Source organism: Larus michahellis, chromosome 3 (genome assembly GCF_964199755.1).
Source record: "Larus michahellis chromosome 3, bLarMic1.1, whole genome shotgun sequence".
Lineage (NCBI taxonomy): Eukaryota > Metazoa > Chordata > Aves > Charadriiformes > Laridae > Larus > Larus michahellis.
Window position 1 is genome coordinate 21,658,019 of NC_133898.1, and position 22,132 is coordinate 21,680,150.

The 22,132-nt window shown below is 39.1% G+C and overlaps 1 protein-coding gene across 6 annotated transcripts in view; it reads right to left on the bottom strand.

The window, feature by feature from the left end:
• Positions 1-591: 591 nt before the first annotated feature.
• DISP1 (dispatched RND transporter family member 1) overlaps positions 592-22,132 on the bottom strand; it is an 88,134-nt gene continuing 66,593 nt past the window's right edge. For all 6 annotated transcript variants that reach the window (XM_074579046.1, XM_074579044.1, XM_074579048.1 and 3 more), the window contains 6 exons: positions 17,250-17,279; positions 13,239-13,362; positions 10,497-10,624; positions 9,974-10,071; positions 7,783-7,880; positions 592-4,402 (listed from right to left, as the gene is read on the bottom strand). In XM_074579046.1, coding sequence (XP_074435147.1) covers positions 758-4,402; positions 7,783-7,880; positions 9,974-10,071; positions 10,497-10,624; positions 13,239-13,362; positions 17,250-17,279 — 4,123 coding nt within the window. In that variant the 3' untranslated portion in view covers positions 592-757. The remainder of the gene's footprint in view (positions 4,403-7,782; positions 7,881-9,973; positions 10,072-10,496; positions 10,625-13,238; positions 13,363-17,249; positions 17,280-22,132) is intronic.

Genomic DNA, 22,132 nt, shown 5'->3' on the forward strand with positions numbered 1-22,132 from the left:
TGAGTATAAGCATATGTCACACACATGAATTATACTTTTTTTGTCATCACTGAGAAGTAAACAATGTTCGCTTGCTATTGTTTCCACCGGTATTCTCTGGTATTTAATGGTAACTCTATACAGTAACTGCCAGAAAGAGCAGTTTAAATGTTTTACTGGACTATATACACAGATAGGCAACAATGACAGTGCAAGCGCTGTCGACCTCCAAGAGCTTTTCTTTAGATTTTGTTAGGATAAATAGTTTAAAATATTCTGAAAACAGGCTGCCCTGCAGAGCTGGTCTTTTGGACAATTCTGAATGAGCACAGTTATAGTCCTGCCACTGCTGAAGGTGCACATAAGGCTGCCAAAGCAGCAGTCGAGGTAAATGATGCACTCCGAAAACGGTGGCAATCTCATTCCACCCCAACCGTTATCAACCTCACAAGCCCTGCCTGCAGAAAAGGGAGAGTTTCTTCGTAACGCTTTATTTCTTGAGATGGTTTATAAAGAGGGTTCAAACTCTAATGCCCTGGGACAAAAACTAAATTGAGTATAATCCGTCTTATGAGTTACAGCAAAAAAACATTCTGGACAACATCAGGTTTTACTACATGTAATGGCTTTATGAAATGTATAAATGTTACTGTTCTATAAAATACATTTTTCATTCCAAAACGCAAATTATAATTCATATTTATTCAGGACTTTCCTTTTTAGTGTTTTAAACTTAACTTTCAAAAGAAAGACACAGGATTGCCAAATTAACGATTTATTATAGTGTTTTTATTAACAAACTTTCATTGGAAAGTTCTGGGCGCATTAACATAGGAGGCACATTGGCTTCGATGTTTGGCATTCGACAGTCAACAGAATTGCACTTCACTGCGATAGCCTTGCTACAACAGTGTGAATTTTCACGGCAACCCTCATAGCGAGCCTCTCTCACTGACCTATTCAGCAGATGTTTTTTATCATTTTGGTCAGCCTTCAAAACCCGGTCGTTCTGCAAAGAACGCTGATCTATCTTGCTCTCCGCTTTCTTTTTCTGCTTTGACAGAGAGGCTTTCTTGGTTTCAACCCCGTTCGCTTCTGTACCACCCTTTTCATCACACTTGTCTGTCTGCTGACAGAATCCCTTTTGGTTATTTGAGACACTGTTCTCACATTCGGAGCAATGCACTATTAGAGGTCCTACGTTTCGGCAGAGAAATTGTGAGGAGCTCATCACCTTTGGAACAGTTCTTACGTTTTCCTCTGGGTTTTGATGAGCGTGTGAATCTGTCCTATTTATTCTTTGATGTGCCTGAAACTGTTGCACGGACTGGAAGAAAAAATTTTTCGGCAGGGAGTTCTGCGTCATCGTTCTTTTGAGCCTTCCTTGAAGGCAACTGCAGTGGAGGACATGCGGGACTGGGTGCACGTAACCTTCGGCGGCTTGCTGTAAAGCATTTATAGGAGCTACAGAGCTTTGGATCGGTACAGTTCCCGGCGAAGGAGAACACTGGTAACAGAAGGTATCGCTCAACTGTTGACATGAGTGTGGACTCCACTTCACTGCCACTTGCTTATATGCATCGGTACAGCTACACTGCCTGTTCTGAGAGAAAATGGGGCATATGGCGTGTTGGTCAATAGACGTCTGTAGCACAGCTGAACTAGCAATATTTTTTATGCTTTTACTCACTTCACTATTATAAGCTGAATGCATAGGCACACACGTGTTTTGGGGCCTGCTGCTGAAGAGCTCTGAGCAGATATGAGTTTCTTCGTAAGTCACTTTCTCTGCAGGGTTACAGATACCTGTCTGTGACGCCAGAGGCTCGAGCTCATAGTGCTCATGCTCCATTTCTGGTTTTTGGCTTCTGGAGTCCAGCTGATATTTGCTAACAGAATGTGATTTATTTTGACCTCTGCCCCCTTGGGCTCCTGAAAAAGTCTGAGAAAAGGCATTGCACCACAATTTTTTTGGTAGTGGGATCTGGCCACAAGTGCCCTGGGGTCCAAGGCATCGGCACATGCACTGGAAGAAGAATGTTGCAAAAGCCCAACTAATGCACATTATAAGCATCATAAAAGTACCAAGCTGCGTGTATGCCAACACTGTAGAGGGCATCATCATCGCTCCAGCTACAAAAGTAGTCAATGCAGCCATTGCAATAGCAGAACCCATACGGCTTAAAGAAAAAATTACTTTTCCCTCTCGGTCAGGGTCAGGGGCTAAGCGATACGCCACTCCATAATGAACAGCAAAGTCTACAGACAAGCCAACAGCCACCGAAATAGTGACAGATTCTAAAACATTTAGCTCCCATCCAAGAAGGACCAGGGAACCTACAGTGACAAAAATAGTTCCAGCTATTGAAACTATTGCATAAAGGCTTATAATTATATTCCAAGTTGTAAGAAGCATTACACTAAATGCAACAGCAACTGAAAGACCCATGGCAATGAGAGTACCATCAGAAAGACTGTCCTGAAGGTCATAAAACTCAAGGTTACTCACAAACCAACCATTGCTAAGACCTTCAGGAGCAGAACTAAGCTCACTTGAAATCCAAGAGTCCACCTCTTTGTAGAACTGATGCATTTTCTCGTAAGCCAACGTGAAGAGGTAGGTGCTTTGGAACTCCAACACCACCGCCCTGATGGTGTCATTTAGGTCAAAGCGAGGCCCTGGGGTTTTACTATCTAAATGGTACCCTGTGCTTCTTTCTAGCTCCATTATAGCTCTCTTGATACATAATTCAAAAACTTCTTGTTTGTATGGAAAGCTCCAGTGGCTGCAGCAGGGGTAAAGAGATGGCTCATCACAGTCTTGATTTTCCATCCACTGCTTAAATGTTTCAATAAAGCAACTTGTGAAGTCTTGTTCTTCAGTCTGATAATAAAATGTTTGATTTCTTAACTTCTGACAGAAACGTAAAATCCAAACCTGTGAAGCTGGGCTAGCGATATTAAAACTGCTATCTAGTTGCAGCTTTCCTTTACTTTTAGGGTTTAAAGGGTCGCCATTATCCTCAGGTGTGACACCCCAGATGACTGTAATTGGCATGTGGAGCTCTTCTCCATGGTGGACACGTTCAAACATAAAAAGCTTTTTGTATTCTGCATCATATCGTTCAAATGGGTGAGAAGACCTAAATACCTGAAACTCAGAGAGCTCCAGTGATGGCAGTTTCATCTTTGGATTTACACACACAATATATGCTCCACCAATTGTTAAGGCAAGGAACCAGAAAAGCCAAATATATCGAAATTTGATAACAATGCATGGCAAAACCTTCTCAAAAAATATCCTGGATGCTTCTGAGACTGCAAAAATAACCTTGTGGAACATTTGGCACAACACTGTCCAGCAGTTTTTGTTGCTGTATACCCTCTGCTGAGGTTTCTTAAAGCAAGTGAAAATATTGAGAAGGTATCGTTCATGTAATACAACTACAGCAGGTAGCCATGTAACCATCAAAACATAATTCACCAAAATGGCAGTGCCGGCATAAACACCAAAACACCTGATTGCTGTGATATTGCTGACATAATTAGCATAGAAGGCAGCAGCGGTAGTAAAACTTGTGACAAACATGGAAAGAGCAGCATGCTGCAATGTGACGCTCACTGTCTCAGAGGTTCCAGCATGAGGTTTATCAAATTTTGTGTAGTTCCAAACGTCACATAAGACAAAAGCATCATCTGCTCCGATCCCAACAAGAATAATCAATGCAGTGAGATTCATGAATGGAAAGAACTCGAAATTAAATACTACCCGATAGAGAAAATAAGAAATAATCAAGGAACTAATTATTGCAAACATAGTCATCAGCGTGATAAACATGGACTTCGTGTATACACACATAACTAATAAAACAATTACAATGGCTATGGCAGGATACACGGTATCCATCAACAGGTAATCTTGAAACAATCTATGTTTTATTCCAAACTCAATCCCTGTGACGGTTGTTACACCATCAGAAGCATTCCAGTTCTCAAAGTTATCCAGGTAAATACTCATCATGCTTTCCCCTTTCTCAGTAGGAGAGAAGAGCATGCTGTATTTTAAAGCTGGTAAGACATAGTCAGCTGTCTTTGGGCTTAGAAAATCCTTGTCCACTAGATAGTGAAGGATCTGGTAAACAGCGTTGTACTTGGTACATTTGCGAGGCACGTTTGTACACTTGAGTTGGTCCTTCCTTTTGGCATTCATATCCCAGCAGTCTGGCCCCAGGGTTCCGTTGTAGTAGTATTTGGCACATGTGCGAAGCAGCTTTAGGGTGTGAGAGACATCCCGTTCTACAATTTTTTGACACGATGACCTGTTGTTTAGAATAGCAATATAGTTGCCCAGTGTCCAGCTGGGACAGCACGAAGCAGCAGTGGCTCTCTGGCAGAGATCACCAAACTGGGAATGGGATCTGATCTGTATAGAGACAGGCAGGGCAAAAAAATTCCAGTTTAAAGTAATAGTCTGAATTATTAGAAACATTCACCCACAAAAAAAACCCCAAAGTGATGAAAATTCCGCTTACGGTCCTTCTGTGTTAGCATTTTAAATTCTTATTTCCACATGCATTGTTTTTGATCAGCATCCTCTAGCATGCAGCAGACTAAACCAGCAGTAACTCAGTACACTGACTTCTCACAGCGGTATAAAATTGGCAGAAACATTAAGAATATTGTAATTCTATTGTTTGAAGATGCACTGAGGTTTTTTCCCAGGCTGAGGACTGTTAACTCTCTTCTATCAGCTCACACTATAGTCCTGAAAATAAACAATCAGCCACACATCAATGACGTTTCATTCTGCTTGGAATCACATACTGCAGTTCCTAGGAGAGGCAGGGACTTACCATCCAGAAAGAAAGGCTGTGGCAGATTTACAATGTCTTCCATCATCTGACCTCTCTTCTACAATCCTCACTTTGAGTCTTTTTTAGCTCTTGTGCAGCTGACAGACATTTCCCCCAACCAGGTCAGCCTGCCACCCAGGCACCGCCTGTCCCTGAGTCATGCAGGACTTCCAAGGCACAACCACAAGGTAATGCCGCTGTAGCAAGAAGCACCCCAAAATAAGCCCCACTGCACAGAGACAGCAGCCATGCCTCCGAACGCTGCACCCGCTGTGGGACAAAGTCCCAAGAGTTGACTTGGGAGTAGAGTGGAGAAAGATGCAGCAGCAGCAAGGCCAGAGAAGTCACAGGGACAAGCAGGGACCAGTGGCATGCGCAGACGGGGCACAGAGCGGGGTTATGGGGGAGGACCGCTCTTGTCACCTCAAGTGACTGCCCAAAGCCTAGGAACTCCTAACAGAGCTTTACAAAAACGATAGCAATTTTAACATTTTGGTCCAGGAATTTCCTTAGCTAAATAAGTGTTAATCCCTTATGTGGACACTCTTCTTTCACTTCAAGAATATTCCAGATTTAGTTCAGCAGCAATAGTTCAGCAATATTCCAGATTTAGTACCAGCAAGAGCATGACTTAGCTAAATCACCATAGGCAAAACTGAAAGTATCTCTAAAACAGCACCGAAGCTCTTAAGTAACAAGGGCAGATCAGGGAAATTGTCTCAAATTGGGAAAACTCAATCTTGATCGAGCACCGGGAATACCTCTTAAAAGCCAGAACTGCTATCTTGTTATACATGACAAATTAGAATTAATCCTTCAAATACTTAGATATATGTAAAATTTCAGTCTTAATCAAATTACATAGAATGAACGTGTGTTAATACAGTCACATTAATAAAGCCATGTGCTTAAGAGTTTACACGATTGGTCTCTGAAACCGCTATCTATATATGTTTTAAATTTAGGTGATCTGAATTCTAACACTTGGCTTTTTTTTTGTTTAAAGCAAAATTGCACGGGTTTATTATTAGCCATCCTTTATAATGCAGACAAAAAATTGCACTTGGGGATTCTCATGGCGGTTATAGAGGCTTTAATATGGATTTAATTTTGTCAACCAGTTTCTCAACAATAACAAACTGGCATTCCAAAAAACCAGGATAATTCACATTTGATTGTTTCCAGATAAAAACACTCACGCATGCAAACTCAGGAAAAACTGAACAACCTACTAAATAAAAGGAAGCACTGGAATAGCATATCTGTATTTTTCATGGCACATCTCCAGGTTAATCCTATGAGGATATAATAGGCAAATTGGGAGGAAAGGATTGTATTGTCTTCTCTATGTATTCAAGTTCAAGATGGGACAATGAGGTTTATATGCTGTTCTTCAACACTTGCTGCAGGCCATAAACATTCACTGGTAACTGTTGCCAAAGATAAAGTAACATGAGCTGGCAGCTGGAAATTAGAAATTAAAATACAAAATTTAGCTCCGGATAGCTCATTAAAATACTACATAAAAAATTAATATATCGTAGCATTGAGCTTTGTTGGTGATCCAAAGGAACTGAAAAGGCCATTTTGCTGTTGCCAGATTTGGTCTGCCACTGGCAACATTTTCATTTATTTTGGAACAAGTGAGGAAACTAAGCTGTGCAACCTGCGCACATGCTGTATCCAAGGGTAGCTTTACCCAAATGGATCTACGCAGTGACAGAGAATCACAAACACGCGGTTTTGGGGAAGCAGTCTGAGGAGATCATTTACAGCCTTTGAAGTTTATAAAATAACTGTTTACGGTTCATAGGGAAAATATTCTGCAATTAACAGGTGAAAGAAAGGGCTCTTCTTATCCAAGTAGTAAAAAATTTGAACACCTCCTATAGCTGTTTTGTTTATAATGTCTCAGTGAAGATTATGGGACTACCATATGCTGAGCAGCTGCAGGATGGAGCCCCTAAGTGTCAGTAAAACACATATTTGAAGTAGTTACAAGCAGATGGGAATACAATTAACACATAGGGGATATACTGTTAGCTCATACTAAAGCAAATAGTAATTGGTGCTGAAATCCTGCTCATCAGAAAAATACATAAATTCTAAGGTTTGCATTTCCAGAAAATAGCGCATGATTTTCCTGTCTTTGAATAGAGAAAGCTTTGCCACTTACTTCAACAGAATCGTGTCCCTAAACAAGCATGAATTCAGGAACAAAACCTACAGCCAGAAGAGAGTCTGTAAGACCAGAAGGTCACTAAAGTCATCAATTTCTTCCGATAGCTGCAGTGCAAGTCAGCATCCTCTCTAGGGACTGGCGGCTAGCAGAACCTAGCATGCACAAGTGGGGCATATTGCAGCACTTCATGACTTCAAAAAGTTTTAGAAGTGCTTGGAAATTGCTAGTGTTAGAATCATTTACACACGCTATTTTTAAGTAATAAGCATTTAAAAAAAATGAAGAAAGCTTCATCCCTTTCTGAGCCTTGAGTATCTAATTTTTATTATAAATTTACATATACAGAGAAGCAATAATTGCAAAACCTAACCATATTAATTTGTTTTGACTACTAACTAGCTAAAAATCAATGCTGCTATCATGATGCACTGTCATTCTGCTCAGCTGAGATGTTTGATTACTATATTCTTAAGTAAATACCTAAATTACAAAAAAGATCCATAGAAACAGTATCTTCAACAACCCTCCTCCACCCAATTCTGGATGGTATTGTAAGCACAACCAAATAAACTCCCCTATATAATCTGATTGTACAAATTCAAAGTTGTTTTTTAACTCTGTCTGCATGCTGACTGACCATTTGAAAAGGATGTGAACAATGTGAAGTCCTCTTATATGCTACTGGATGGCAACGGGAAGCAAAACAAAGTTTTTAAATGTATGCTTCATATCTGCAAGTTAAACAAATTAAATGCCATCTTTACTTACCCTCAAGTTATCTACATTGCACATTGACTTAATTGCATTCAAATTCCATAAATTCTCTCCTTCTGTTGATGTAAACACCACTCGTGAATAGCGATCACCTGAAATTACACGAGGGGAGTTTTATAGATTATTTGGGGGTGTCTGGTATCAAAGACTGAGGCAAAATCTCACCGTTCAAATGACACAGATTAAATCTTTGTCGGGTTATGGGAATCCACCTCCTTTTCAAGATGAGCTATTTATCTGTAAGACTCAGTCCACATTAAAGCTTCAGTTTCCTTAAACTGCTTACAGTAAATAGGCATCTTGAATATTATATACCACTTAGAAGCTCTACAGACTTCCATTCAAGCAAACTATCTTCTGAAATATGACAAACAAATAAAAATCAAAAGATCTAATCAGCAAACTATGGAATTCTTCTTACAGCATAATGGCAGTGCACAGATAATAGTAATCAAAGGCTGATTTAGTAAGTCATTTCAGAATATAAATAATAATTATAAAGCTGTTTCTACAAGAACGTTTTTGCTTTAGAAGCAAATGACTGCAATGGAAATTGTTGTGATATCCTTGAGGCCATTTTTAAGAATTCTACAGTTTAGACACATACAGTTTAAATTACCAATTAAATCACATTTATTAGAATACAGCTTTTAGGAAAGAAAATAATTACTTCGTGGTAGTGAGATCTTTATGCATAGCTAACAAAGAAAACATACAAGCACAAATATATGGTGCTGCATAATGCAATATGGTACTTTGGGTTAAGAAACATTATCACATTAATTACAACATTCCGAAAGCCATGTTTCCCACTGCTGTGAATGTGTAGAATTTTTGCCCTTCACATGATTGTCATGAAAAGACCCAGGGCTAGCGCTTTATGATTTCTGACCGTGCCTTAGGATCAAGGAAACTGAAATCTGCTGATCCTGAAGCAGACAAAGAAGGACACCAGGAATGACAAATATGGGTCAAGAGGAAATCAACTGTTTTCTTTACATAATGAGACTGGCTTTCCCATAGAAGCGCAATTCCTTCATGACTGCCACAACTGAGACTACGCAGAAATGGTAGTGGAAAGAATGGCAGTGCGAATATGCAGAAACAGCGGGCAGGATAAGAGGAGTTAATTCTGCTTCAAGCTGCAGTGATGCTCAGTAGAGTTTTGAGTACATTTCCTCTTCCTTACGCAAGATCTGCTCGGTCTAATTTGGTTCTGCTCACAGGAGCAGAAATGACGACCTTGCTCACATCCTCTCACCAAGATGTAAAACCATAACGTAATTACAAAACAACTAATAAAAAAAAAATAATCTGTTTTTCACCCCAGTTTTTATTGGTCATTGCTCTCTCAGATCAAGTAATATAAACAAATAATTTCACAATTATGTTTTTGTGCTCTGTTATCAGTCCTCACATATTGAAATAGCTGCAAAAGAGCCCAGGCCATTATTTGACTAAAGGCAAGATCTACGTCTGCTAATTTGTGCTCTCTGCCAGAACGGGACTTATCAAAGTTTTGCAGTATGCCTTGTAACAAGTCAATAAAGACTTCTTTGTCTTTTCTGTCCTCTCGTTTAACCTAGACGGTTTCATAAGCTTTCAGTACTTAAGGCGGGTTTGTTTCTTTATTTTTGTTTCTTTGAGAGGGGTGTTTTGTTTGGGGGGTGGTGTGGTCTGGGTGGGGTTTTTGTGTTTTATTTATTTTTTCCCCTTCCTCAACAAACCCCTAAATTCTAGACAAGGTATCACCTACAGATGTCTTTTAGGACATATACAGGAAAAGTATTTTGAATTAGGTTTTTTTTTTTAGAGTTCAGTTAATGGCACAGATAAAACACAACTTCTTCCCTAGTATGAATTAAGGGTTACCTCTATAGTCATACACAAAACGCTGCTTTTACAGCCATCGGCATTCCCAATAACTAATAAAAATCTTTATAGGAAATGGAACTACTTAAAGGAAGCACTTTAAGTAAATACAGTTGCTTCCTAGGAAGAACCAATAGAACACAGCATTTCAGCCCAATTTTTTCAAAAACTTCTGCACACGGAAAGAAGGTGCTTACCGTGAATATACTAAGAAAAAATATTTTCCTAATAAGGCACACAATATACAGAAGAGCTCAGAAATCATTGAACTGGCAGAAGGTTTTAGTCTTCCTTACATCATTTCTCCACTTACTTGGAATATCGCAGAAAAAGGTATCCTTGTGGAAGTTCCAGTCTGCTTGCCTCTTCTCTCTTTCATAGTGATCGTCTGACCATCTGTCATCTTGATGACTAAAACAGAATAAAGAGTTTTACCTTACCATAGCAAAGAGACTGTTAAAAGGAGTATCCAAACAAGCCACGCACCTTAATAGCTCTTACATATGAAAAAACATATATTTTTACCGATGTGACTTTGGTATTCAAAAACTGAAACATTCATTGATTTTTTTGTTATTAGAGACTTCAAAGGAAACTACATTGAGACCAATACTGAAAATACCCACAATTTAAAAGATAATTAAATTCTGATTTCTTTTAAAGAGTTTATGATGGGAAATCTCTAGTTCTAGTTCTATGCCTTAAGAATTGTAGACCAGTTCGATATTTATATGAAATCAGTGGCAGTACATACATTAACCTCAAGGGGTATTAAAGCAAGTGCTATGTCCACAGAAAAATCCCCCAATAAAATAAAATGCATTTTTAATACATACCTTTTAGCTTGCTCATCTGCATATTTGAAAGGATAATTTGCAAGCGTTGCTTTGTACCCTGTGTTCTTCACCATATTGTTCCATGTGACCAATCTCTGTCCTATGGCTGTCCCTCTTGGTTCAAAGCCCTAAGACAGAGCATCACAAAATTCCATTAATACTTTCCTTTCTTTAGCTCAAACAGAAAAGTGGAAACATGATCAAAGTGATGGATAGTTTTCATTAAGAAGCATAGTTTCTCCAGGCATCTACTTTTAAAGGTAAAATGCTTTATGACAGATCAGACAAAATAATGACCAACTGTATAGAGTGACAAGGGATTAAGAATTCTTGCACGTACTACTTCTCTCCCTGAGAAGTGATGATAATCTTGTCTATCAAACATTCAACACTTAGTTTTCAGAGCAAAGGTGTTCTACAAAGTCCTTTTCTGTATTTCAGTTATCACTCTTTACTGATTAAATATGACTAAAACCCACTCAAGTATTTCTTCTCTATTTCTCCAAGAATAAGGCAAATCTTTAAATAATTTTGAAAGTGACTTTGAAACAATTTTAATAATTTGTCTGTTTTCAAGAAATATACATTACATATGGACATATACCAACAAATGCTACTATAATATAAACAGTAACAACTTACAGGAACAGTATATTTTTATTTGAGGATAATAATGAAATACAATATTTTCAATAAAAGTCCTGAAAACTACTCAGGGGTAAGTTAGCTCATGAAAAGAAAGAAATGAGCGCAATATTTAATAGAATCTGACAAAAATTACTTTCAGTCTTTCAATATGGATATTGTTCCATCCCCAGAATCCCCTTTCCTTTAACAGAGCCTGGCCCTCAGTGTTTGAAACCTGATTTAGAATGTATGGTGTGTGTTGTGCTCTGCTGTACATCTAAAACTGGGATGAATTTACATTATTCAATGTACAGCAGTTCTGCTGAAGGACAAATGAGCTTTCAATAGCAAAATGCAGAAGGAATTTAAACTAGTGGATAACACTCTCTGATGGCAACTGCATCTTTGTATTACCATTAGCTGCCCCTACGTCAAGATTTAATACATTTTTTTTTTAATTTTTTTTAATTAGAGGAATTACAAGGCTCTTTACCAGCTCACCAACTACAGGCCGGTCAGCCTCACCTCCATCCCTGGAAAGATGATGGAACAGCTCGTTCTGGGAGGCATCTCAAGGCACGTGGAGGAAAAGAAAGCTATCAGAAGTACTCAACATGGATCCACCAAGGGGAAATCATGTCTGACTAATCTGATAGCCTTCTCTGATGGCATGACTGGATGGATAGATGAGGGGAGGGCGGTAGATATGGTCTACCTTGACTTAAGCAAGGCGTTCGACATGGTCTCCCACAGCATCCTCATAGGGAAGCTTAGGAAGAGTGGGCTTGATGAATGGACAGTAAGGTGGATAGATAACTGGTTGAAAGACAGAGCTCAGAGGGTCGTGATTAGGGGCACAGAGTCTAGTTGGAGGTCAGTGATGACTGGTGTTCCCCAGGCGTCAGTACTGGGTCCAGTCCTCTTCAATATAGTCATCAATGACCTGGACGAGGGGATAGAGGGCACCCTCAGCGAGTTTGCCAGTGACACAAAGCTGGGGGGCGTGGCTGACACAGCAGAAGGCTGTGCCGCCATACAGAGAGACCTGGACAGGTTGGAGATCTGGGCAAAGAGGAACCTTGTGAAATTCAATAAGGGCAAGTGTAGGGTGCTGCACCTGGGGAGGAATAACCCCGTGCACCAGAACAGGTTGGGGGCTGACCTGCTGGAAAGCAGCTCAGTGGAAAGAGACCTGGGAGTCCTGGTGGACAACAGGATGACCATGAGCCAGCAATGTGCCCTCGTGGCCAAAAAGGCCAATGGCATCCTGGGGTGCATCAAGAAGAGTGTGGCCAGCAGGTCGAGGGAGGTCATCCTCCCCCTCTACTCTGCCCTGGTGAGGCCACACCTGGAGTACTGTGTCCAGTTCTGGGCTTCCCGGTTCAAGGACAGGGAACTGCTGGAGAGGGTGCAGCAAAGGGCTACCAAGATGATCAGGGGACTGGAATGTCTCTCTTATGAAGAAAGACTGAGGAATTTGGGTCTCTTCAGTCTGGAAAAAAGATGGCTGAGGGGGGACCTTATCAACACTTATAAATACTTAAACGGTGGGTGTCAGGAGGATGGGGCCAGGCTCTTTTCAGTGGTGCCCAGGGACAGGACAAGAGGTAATGGGCACAAACTTGAGCATAGGAAGTTCCACCTAAACATGAAGAGGAACTTCTTTACTTTGAGGGTGGCAGAGCACTGGCACAGGCTGCCCAGAGAGGTGGCGGAGTCTCCATCTCTGGGGACATTCAAAACCCACCTGGACGCGTTCCTGTGTAACCTGCTCTGGGTGACCCTGCTCTGGCAGGGGGGTTGGACTAGATGATCTCCAGAGGTCCCTTCCAACCCTATGATTCTATGATTTCTTTCATGGATTGATTAGACAGAACTTGCTTCTGCAAGCTTACTACCAACTGAATCTTTCTGGAAATTGATTCCCAAACAAACTCACAGTACAGGGAACCTTTTCAGGGACATTAAGAGTCAGCGTTTTCCTCTAGGCACATCTCAATTTAAGAGAAATGTGTCAATTTCTGCAGTTGCATCTGCTGTTTACTGGAATCACTGAAAAAACCCCAGCAAACAAAAATCCTTATTTGACAGTACAACTGATTAATATTTACCTACCAGCAATGGATCGGAGAAGTCTGGAAGATCTGGAACTAATATTCCAACCAGCGCACACACCACTATTAACACAGTACACATGCCCAGGACCACCACAGGCCAGTCAGCTATCAGCGCAGCATAGCTACATGGAGAGGAGCAGAGAAAAAGATGTTACAGAAACAAGTTATATACAAAATTAATCCATATTTCTCTCAAGAACCATGTTGAAACACTGACCTTTTTTCTTTGTTTTACATTTAGGAAATTAAGCTAGCTATCACACATTGATGGAAACCGTTAGGAAACGGTTTGTTTCTACACTTTTTTTTTTTTTTTTTTAAGTAAGAAAACCATCCCCCCCCACTTTCTATTTTTATATAGAAAAGCTTTTCATATCAGACTATTATTCTTCCCTCCCAGGATTCTGACAAAAACGCAGGCTTTATCTTAGATTTTCTTTGTGCGTCTACGGAGATGATTAACTATGGGCTACTGAAATACATGTTCAGTATTTAAAACTGCCATAGCAATAATTTACATAAAATGTTTTTACATAAAAAGTTTTCACATAAAAATGCAAAAAAGCATATGCACAGTGAAAACTATTGTTTAAGACTAAACATATTTTATATAAATACTTTTTACTTCACTTTTAGCATGGATATTATCCATGGTTGGGGACTACTAGAAAATAGATGCTTTGTTAAAAAATTAATGATAGAAATCATCACAGTTTCTACTTTGAAAGCTTAACCTTTAAGAAAAATATCAGAGAGGAAAAATCAATCTTAAAGTAGCACTCAAAAGAAGACACTTCCTCTATATTTAAAACAGTCATTAAAAAAATTACTCAAACCCTATATACTAATGATCCATAAAATCTGTTGTAAATTCAAAGGTGCGAAGGAGTTGCAACATGATTCACAAACTAATCAGTATTAATTGTTTCGTCTTCTAGTATAACACATATCCTTGGAATTTAACTCCTACTTAATTCTACATTTTAAGAGTGCAAGAATTTTTATATGCAAATCTGATTTTCATAATTTTCATAAAATATTTTTATTGTTGTTAAATTGACAGAGAAGTATCAGAAAATAAAATGAAAAGTAGAAATCTTAATTTCCTAATAATTTTTCTTAGAGCAAAGACTTGAATTTTTAAATTATGTTTCAAGGGCAACATTGTCTAATCTTGGGAGCAAAGAGAGTATAGACTGTCCCACACAGTTTAAAAGGCATTAGAAAAATAATTATAGGCTATGAATCATTCTATAATGATAGTCTCTGTACGCACTAAATATTGATCAAGATGATCTATACTCTTATTTCCTCCTCAATTTAGAGGCAACATAACATGAAAGTTTATAGCAGAGCGCTCTCTGTACTTATTTCTACTGTCTTAAAAGATTATGGTTCTTTTTCAGTTTGAGAGCAATGCATTATCTAATTCAACAGCTTAACAGTTTTCTAACCTAAAATCAATGGCAGCGACCAAGCTTATTGCTGACTTTCCATATTATGTGGAAATAGGTATGGTCTAGGGGCCTAAGTACAGGTTTAAGGAGCAAGGAAGTCCAAAGCACTGGGTGTATCTCAATTTCCCATTAGGTAAATGTGGAATAATTCTTGCATTCTCACACAAGAGGTTAATTAGCAAAAGCTTGAAAAGCAATCTTAACTGTAAGTTTTTATTAAAGTGAATCACAAAGGGGCAGCTTGCCAAATGAGCAATTGTACAAAGTAGAAGTGAAGGGAAATAAATGACCTAATAGAATTTTCCTATTTATAGGACTAAATGTTTTCATGAACACCAAGTACTAGATTGACTGGCTATTAGAGATGTTTGCTCTGAAGTCATAAAAATTATAACCAAAAGATTTATTTTCCTACTCATCACTAGTGCTAGATTTACCCCTCTGACATGTTGTCTCTACACTTCCCTTCTCAGCTGAGCAGCTCTTAAATTGGTTAAATTCTTCAGTCACTAGCTGTAAAAGAAACTACGTCCAAGGTGAAGCGTTGAACATGTTCATAAGCCACGTGCAGAAGCGCTTGCCTACACCTGCAAATTTGTCCTCTTTCTTGTATCGCATACTGAAATTCAGATAAGCAAAGCTGACCTGGGCTACAACATCAAAAAGGACTAACCACACCATATTTTAATTTGATTTGACTGAGCATCATTCGGTGCTGCTGAGGGCTCTGGCTCCAACCAAATTGCCTATAGCCAGCCTTGATCCCAACCCACCGTAAGTGGCTAAACAGATGGCAGTCATTTAATTTTTCACCCATTAAAGAGCCACGAAATGAGTTCAGTCCCGTGTTATTTTCTCTGTGAAAAGTAAGCCACTGCCCTGACTGAGTAAGTGACCACTTGCTGATAATGCCCATGTCCAAGAGGAAAGCATTTAAATTAATTCCTCAGTCACGGAATCACCCACATTCAGAAAACACATCCTTAGTGCCAAGCACATACTTTAGTACTTTTTTAAAATTTTTTGATGCCTAATTACAGTTGCTCAATGATCTGGGCATATGGCTACACTGGTACGTTATTGTTTCTTTTCTTCCTCCAAACTATTCAAGCACTAAATGATGAATTCTCAATAACTGTGACACTGACTGAAATCTCTTTTTTATGCCATTTCACCCCCTGCATTCAATTTAGTTGTTAGAATGGCAACAACGTTGTAACCTGCCTTGTACCATGAAGATGCATATAGTTTTCATTAATTTCTTGCCTTCAGCTGTTTTTCACACACCTGAAAAAAGTTCGAGTTTTTGGTGGTTTTTTTTTTCTTCCTGTTTTTAACAATTTTAAATGCTTAGGAGATACACTAATTAATTCAATCTATAGTTATCTCACCCATTTAATACCATGAAAAGATCGGCTTCAAGCAATTTGCCCCAAGGTGATCTAAGACCTCAGATGCTTTCTTAAAAAGTAGAATGGAGAAAGAGATAGCGCTCCACTTTTCCTTCTCATTTTAAGCTACACCTTAACACACGGATAGTTTTAAACTTTACAATTCACCTATATGCAGGCATATGCAGGTTAAACCACTACCCAGTCTCATATAAAGAGCCAGAAAAAAACCATATATAGTTTCTGCATCACAAAGAGGTCACTATGAGCAATAGATGTTTGTGTGGATAAATTCATATTAACAACCAGATTTATGTAACTCAAACCAGATATTTAGCAAACGGGCTTGTTCTTTACTGAAGGCAAATTGTAACTGTTGTTTTCTCTGGCCCTGCCATTCTTCAGAGCGTATACCGTCCAAACCTAGTGTTCTTGACTGCGTGGGGTTCCTGGTTTTAGGCAGAAAAAAAGATCATCACAATGAAATTTCTGAGCTTTTCTGCCAGGTTGTTTTATCTTTACTGATGATACAACCAAGCTGCTTCTCAGAATAACCCTTAATCAAAAAGGTACTGAGTCACAGGGGTTTTATGCCTGTGCAGAAAGCGAATATACACAAGAAGAGAATGGCGTGGACTATAGTAAAAAAATAACATAAAATATTTGCCAAAAAAGGAACACTGAAATCTGAATAGATTTAAAAATTCTGGCCCAGTATACTCTCTCCAAAAGCAGCTATTTACAGAAAGACTACTTAAGGGGAGCACAAGGGCTTGGCCACCATCTGTGGTCTATCCCCTTCCTGCTCCCCCAGGATTCACAGGTGTGTGATTAGGGATGTTAGAGAGCTTGTCTCAGGCGCCTCCTTTCGGAGTTTACTTAGGGACCCATTGCAGATCAATTCTTCTAAATGTTGTTTGAACTTGCTGATGGTATCTGCCCCCACAGTCTCCTGTGGCAGTTTCAGAAATTCACTACCCACTGCAAAAAAATACTTTTGCCCTTTTTTTTTTTTTTTAAATCCGCTTTAATTTGATTGCTAACTATTTTTCTTGAACGCTCCTTACTCTTGCATTGTGTGTGGAATAGCAGTTTTGCCATCATGCTATCTACTGCCTTTATGATTCTGCAAACCTCCCATGTGACAGTATTAGACCTTACCTTTTTGGTAACTTGAATGGTCTGGCTGGCCTGGAAGGAGGAAAAAGAGAATAATTGAAAATACATGAAATATACAAGCACGTGCCAATTTTGTTTAATTCTTCCCACACATGGATAAGCAGCTAAATTATAAAAATCAGATATTTTAGAATATGAATTATTTTAAAAGGCATACAATCATATTCAATGAAGTCTTTGCAAACAAGTAATTCAGAGAATAATTACAGCTACAGACAGCTGGGTTTTCAAAAGTGACATTTTATGCAGCTGATTTTTGGGATTACTATCTAAGACGCTTCCAGCTTTCAACAAGAGACCAAATAAACTAACGCGATAAAAATTCAGCAGCATTGAAAACCATTACAAAGTTTGCATATGATGGGAACAGACAACCAAAACACCACATTCTGACATTGCAGTTCACGAACCTTCTTAATTGCCCTTCGTAATCCAGCTAAAAAAATTATTTTGGACATAAATTCTGTCTTGTCATAATGCAGGAAATTGATTTTTAACAAATAACAAAAAATCCATAGAAAAGTTATTATATACAGGTACCTTTTGTCATTCTAATACGAACAACATTACTTTGATGAGGAGATCACAAACTCAAATGCAAATTATTCATATCTGCGGCTGTTCAGGGAGCACTTCAATTTGTTAGCTATTAGATCAGTAAGTTTCACATGAATTTCACTGAACAAAAGTTTCCCACAAAGTATCTGTAAGTCCTTTCAAGAATTTCCTGTCTATGACTGTAACATACAATCACTCCAAAGATGTAATTTATGGGCTTGTTTTACCATCAAGGACATACTTAATATTGCTTCTTTTAAAAAGTATCAAACCCAATGACTTAAGAAACAGCTGACTGCATAAAATAGAACATTGAGGTCTCCAAAAGAGTAAAAATTTGCATACTTTCACACCATCGGATTAACAGCTCCACCTTTGGACTCCTCAGAGATTTTCACACTGTTAAAGCTTAATTCAGTGCTCAAGAATTAGATTTGCTATCCTTCGAAGGATAAGATTCAACACGCTGGGCTGAAATTCCAATCCTAGGGAACCAAAATGTGCTGGCATCATCACAGAACGGTTAGAGTTGGGAGGGACCTTAAAGATCATCTCGTTCCAACCCCCCTGCCATGGGCAGGGACATCTCCCACCAGACCAGGTTGCTCAAAGCCCCATCCAGCCTGGCCTGGAACACCTCCAGGGATGGGGCATCTACAACTTCTCTGGGCAACCTGGGCCAGTGTCTCACCACCCTCATCTCAAGGTAGCTGCAGCTGTGCCCATAATAGGTGATATTTCTAACTCTGAGCAACTGTAAAGGTAAAGGGGACATAATCCACATAAAACTGAGCCTCAGAAACACCATGCTCTGTTACACCAAACAAAAAGTATAATCCAATGCAAACGCAGTAACAGGCCACTTCAGGCATATATTCAAAGCACTATTACTAACCATGATACCAAAAGGGTGATGAAAATGTAATCAGCAGCATTGACTAATATAAATGTGACCATTACTATTATCCCTTTCCTCGGCAGAGGGGATGGAAAAACAAATTAAACTAGCAAAGCTAAACGCTGTTGCTAAGCCCTCTTTTACTCTTCACCTTCATTCATGATGTCTCCCAAGCGACATAGCACATAAATATAACTACGATGGAACATTCCATCAAGAAATATAAAGCTAATATATTTATTTGCTCAAGAAATACAAATCCAATATACCTATTTCCTCAAGAAATATAAATCCATATTAATTTAACTGTTATAAGAAATAAGAATTGTATAAAAGCAAATGTCTATCGGCTGTAATTCACTGCTGTCTGGAAATGCTCCAACCTGACAATGTAGCAGAGCTGCTAACTGGGACATGCCCGTAGGTGGTACATAGTAGTAAAAATTGCTCCCTGAAGCCACCGAGAAGCTGGAGAAAAGGAGGAGAAAAGCAAAATAAACAATCTGCAGTTGCAGTAGCTCAAGGATTAACGAAATGTACAGACAAGGATTTTCTGTAATAACCAACCACAAAAATTAAGACCAAATTTATGAAATGTCACCAACCTTCAGTTTGTAGTCCAAGATGCATACATTGAGAACATACTCAATCTTACAACTAATACCAAAAACTTCTGGTACCACCACAAGAACAGACTCATCAGCAGCCAAAATGTACAGAAACCCAAATAACTGAGTCCTGAAATCACTTTGCAACAGTAAGTTGCCTGAGGCTGAAAAGAAGTTGTGGCAGGCTCAGGGGACTTCTCGCTGTCCTATCTACAGCCTCAACCACAAACCCAACTTTTCTCAACTAAGGCTAGACCGCATGACAAGAAAGTAGGTACTGAAGACAGAACTCACTAAACTTGAATCTGAAGTTAGCAGTGACAGGACTCTGTGTGAAGAGAAACGCTTAAACAGAGAAGGCCTTTCATGGGCTAATTCAGCACCAACACGGAGCACAAACTGAACGCGTGCTTCCGGGCCTGTATGACAACGGGGACAAAGCTACAGAGTCAGGTTACAGATTTTTGTAACTGCAGCATTCACTCTTGGGTTTACAGTTTAGAGAGAAATGTGTGTGTATCCACACACATTTAATGTTAGTAAGACAATTCAAACATATTCCTAGCTTTATTTGTAAAGATTTGCATTTCCACGTATGTTGAGTCACTTGTGAAAGCAAGTCCCATTTTTGCCTGTGCCGTAATGCCCTCGCCATGAGCAACGATACCATACAACTATTTGGCACAACCAACAGCCATCCGAGAACAACAACTAGTACAGGCTGTTGTAATTCAGGTTTATACTGATTATATAAAGGTTTATATGACAATTCAGGTTTACATTGGCAGATAAAATTGCCTTCTGTATCCTTGAACAATCATTACTGGGATCTCCGTGACTCTATAAAGGGTTAGCTGGTTCATCCAGAGCGCCATGTCCACATCACTACACAATCCCCCAAATAAAAGGGTATGCTTGGACGGTGAGGTACAGAACTGCCACAGAATCATCTGAGGTCCTCAAAAAGCTGGTGAGACAAACATTTGTTGGGAAGGACCAAAATGTAATTGATACCGTTCTGGGGATGATGCAGGCACCTTCTCAATGTATCTTCTTCTATATTCACCTTTTCCACAGCTCTTCCAGGCCCTTCTGCATGCAAAACCTTAGTAAATGTGCACATTTTAAATCCCTCTCTTCAAACTTTTTGCTGTCTTTCATTTATGTCTCTGCAACCATATGTCAAAACAGATCATCTTAAAGAGAACATAAAATCTGTTTAGATAGAACTTAAAAAATTAACTAGGGCTAATTTGCTTTGCACAAAAGAGGTAAAAATACCAACACAACCCTTCCTCATCCTCTCCCTTTCCCATCAAAACCAAACTACATTTCCCTCTGTTTCCTCCACCTGCAAAATATATTCAGTGCTGAACAAATGATGATGATTAAGTTCTTCAAAGTTAGGGAGGGTTAAAGGTCACACCTGCTATCAAACTGTTTGGTTTTGAAAGGCATGCATTAAAAAAACCTGTGTACACTCCGGTGAATTCCAGCAGTGTAACCAATCCCTTGCAGCTGTTGTGATGACTCTATTATATCAGTCAATAGGAAAAGTTATCCCTGAAAACTATGCCCAAAAAATTCTTTAGTTATGCTCTAAAATACAGAAATGCATGGCAAAACCAGATCTTTCCCATTTAATTAACACTGCTGTGTCTAATTTTTGAAGTATTATACTTCCAGTTAGCCAGTTTAAATAACACCACTAACCTCAAAAAAAAAAACTCTAGACAGAAAAAAAAAATCCTCATCAGTTTTCATGAGAAAGAAATGGTGAGTTCCGTAATTGTGCTGGGACAAAAGCCAAGCTGATCTGTGTATTAAATTACCTCTGTACTTAGTTCTCACAAGTTTGATAGTGGAAAGTGACAATCACAGTTGTTTGTGACGGAACTAGCACAACCAAGTTATTACAAAAATTACAGTCGCTGATTAAAATCTAATACGTACTATGCACCACGGGGGGAGAAAGGGGAAGAAAAAGACAGGCTCTATTCTACCACCATTTACTACAAGTCTCAGTCCTTATTCAACAGATGCTTTGCTTCATCCTGTCCTTTCCTAACGGCAAGTTTAGACCAAGCACCATAAAATTAGAAACTACATCAAGAAAGAACAACTAGATTGGTTAAAAGCCCCAGAGGTTTCTCGATATGAAATGTATTTAGTGAACTAGCATCCTGCTGTGCAATATGGTGAAAAGGAGGAACGATGTCTTTAAAAACCACTGCTAAAATACCCAAGGGTTTACTGCAGGAAATAATGAGTATCAGGAGAATGGATCAGGGCACCAGTTTGGACTGGACTACTACAGCTTTAATACTCACCTCTCCAGTCTAAATGGGCACTTAACCTCAGTATTTTTACCAGTATTTTTAACACCAAGGTAATAGAAAACATTTGTGCCTTTGTGTACATACCAACTTAAATAGGGGCAGTTCACACGTATTAAAAAAATACTATTGTTTTACATATTTTTCAATCTGAGAAAGAAGACGATTAGTGCTCCAGCTTCCTGAAGGGGAACACACCATGCCACTCAGGCACATCCTGCCCTCAGGTTCTCAATGAAGCCAACGTGTCCTTTCAGTTATAGCCCTGAATGAGTTTTCTCATGAAAGTCAGTAGATTGGCATAGGTATAACAGAGCGCGGTCCTAATTTCAAGAACCACGATGAAGAGGCAAGCTTTTGGAAGTTGCAAATATTACTAAATCTAGTTCTATAATCTTCATGTTACCTGGACATTACATGGCTCAAAGCAATGTTTCATGAGTTATGAACTCCCAGGTGAATGGG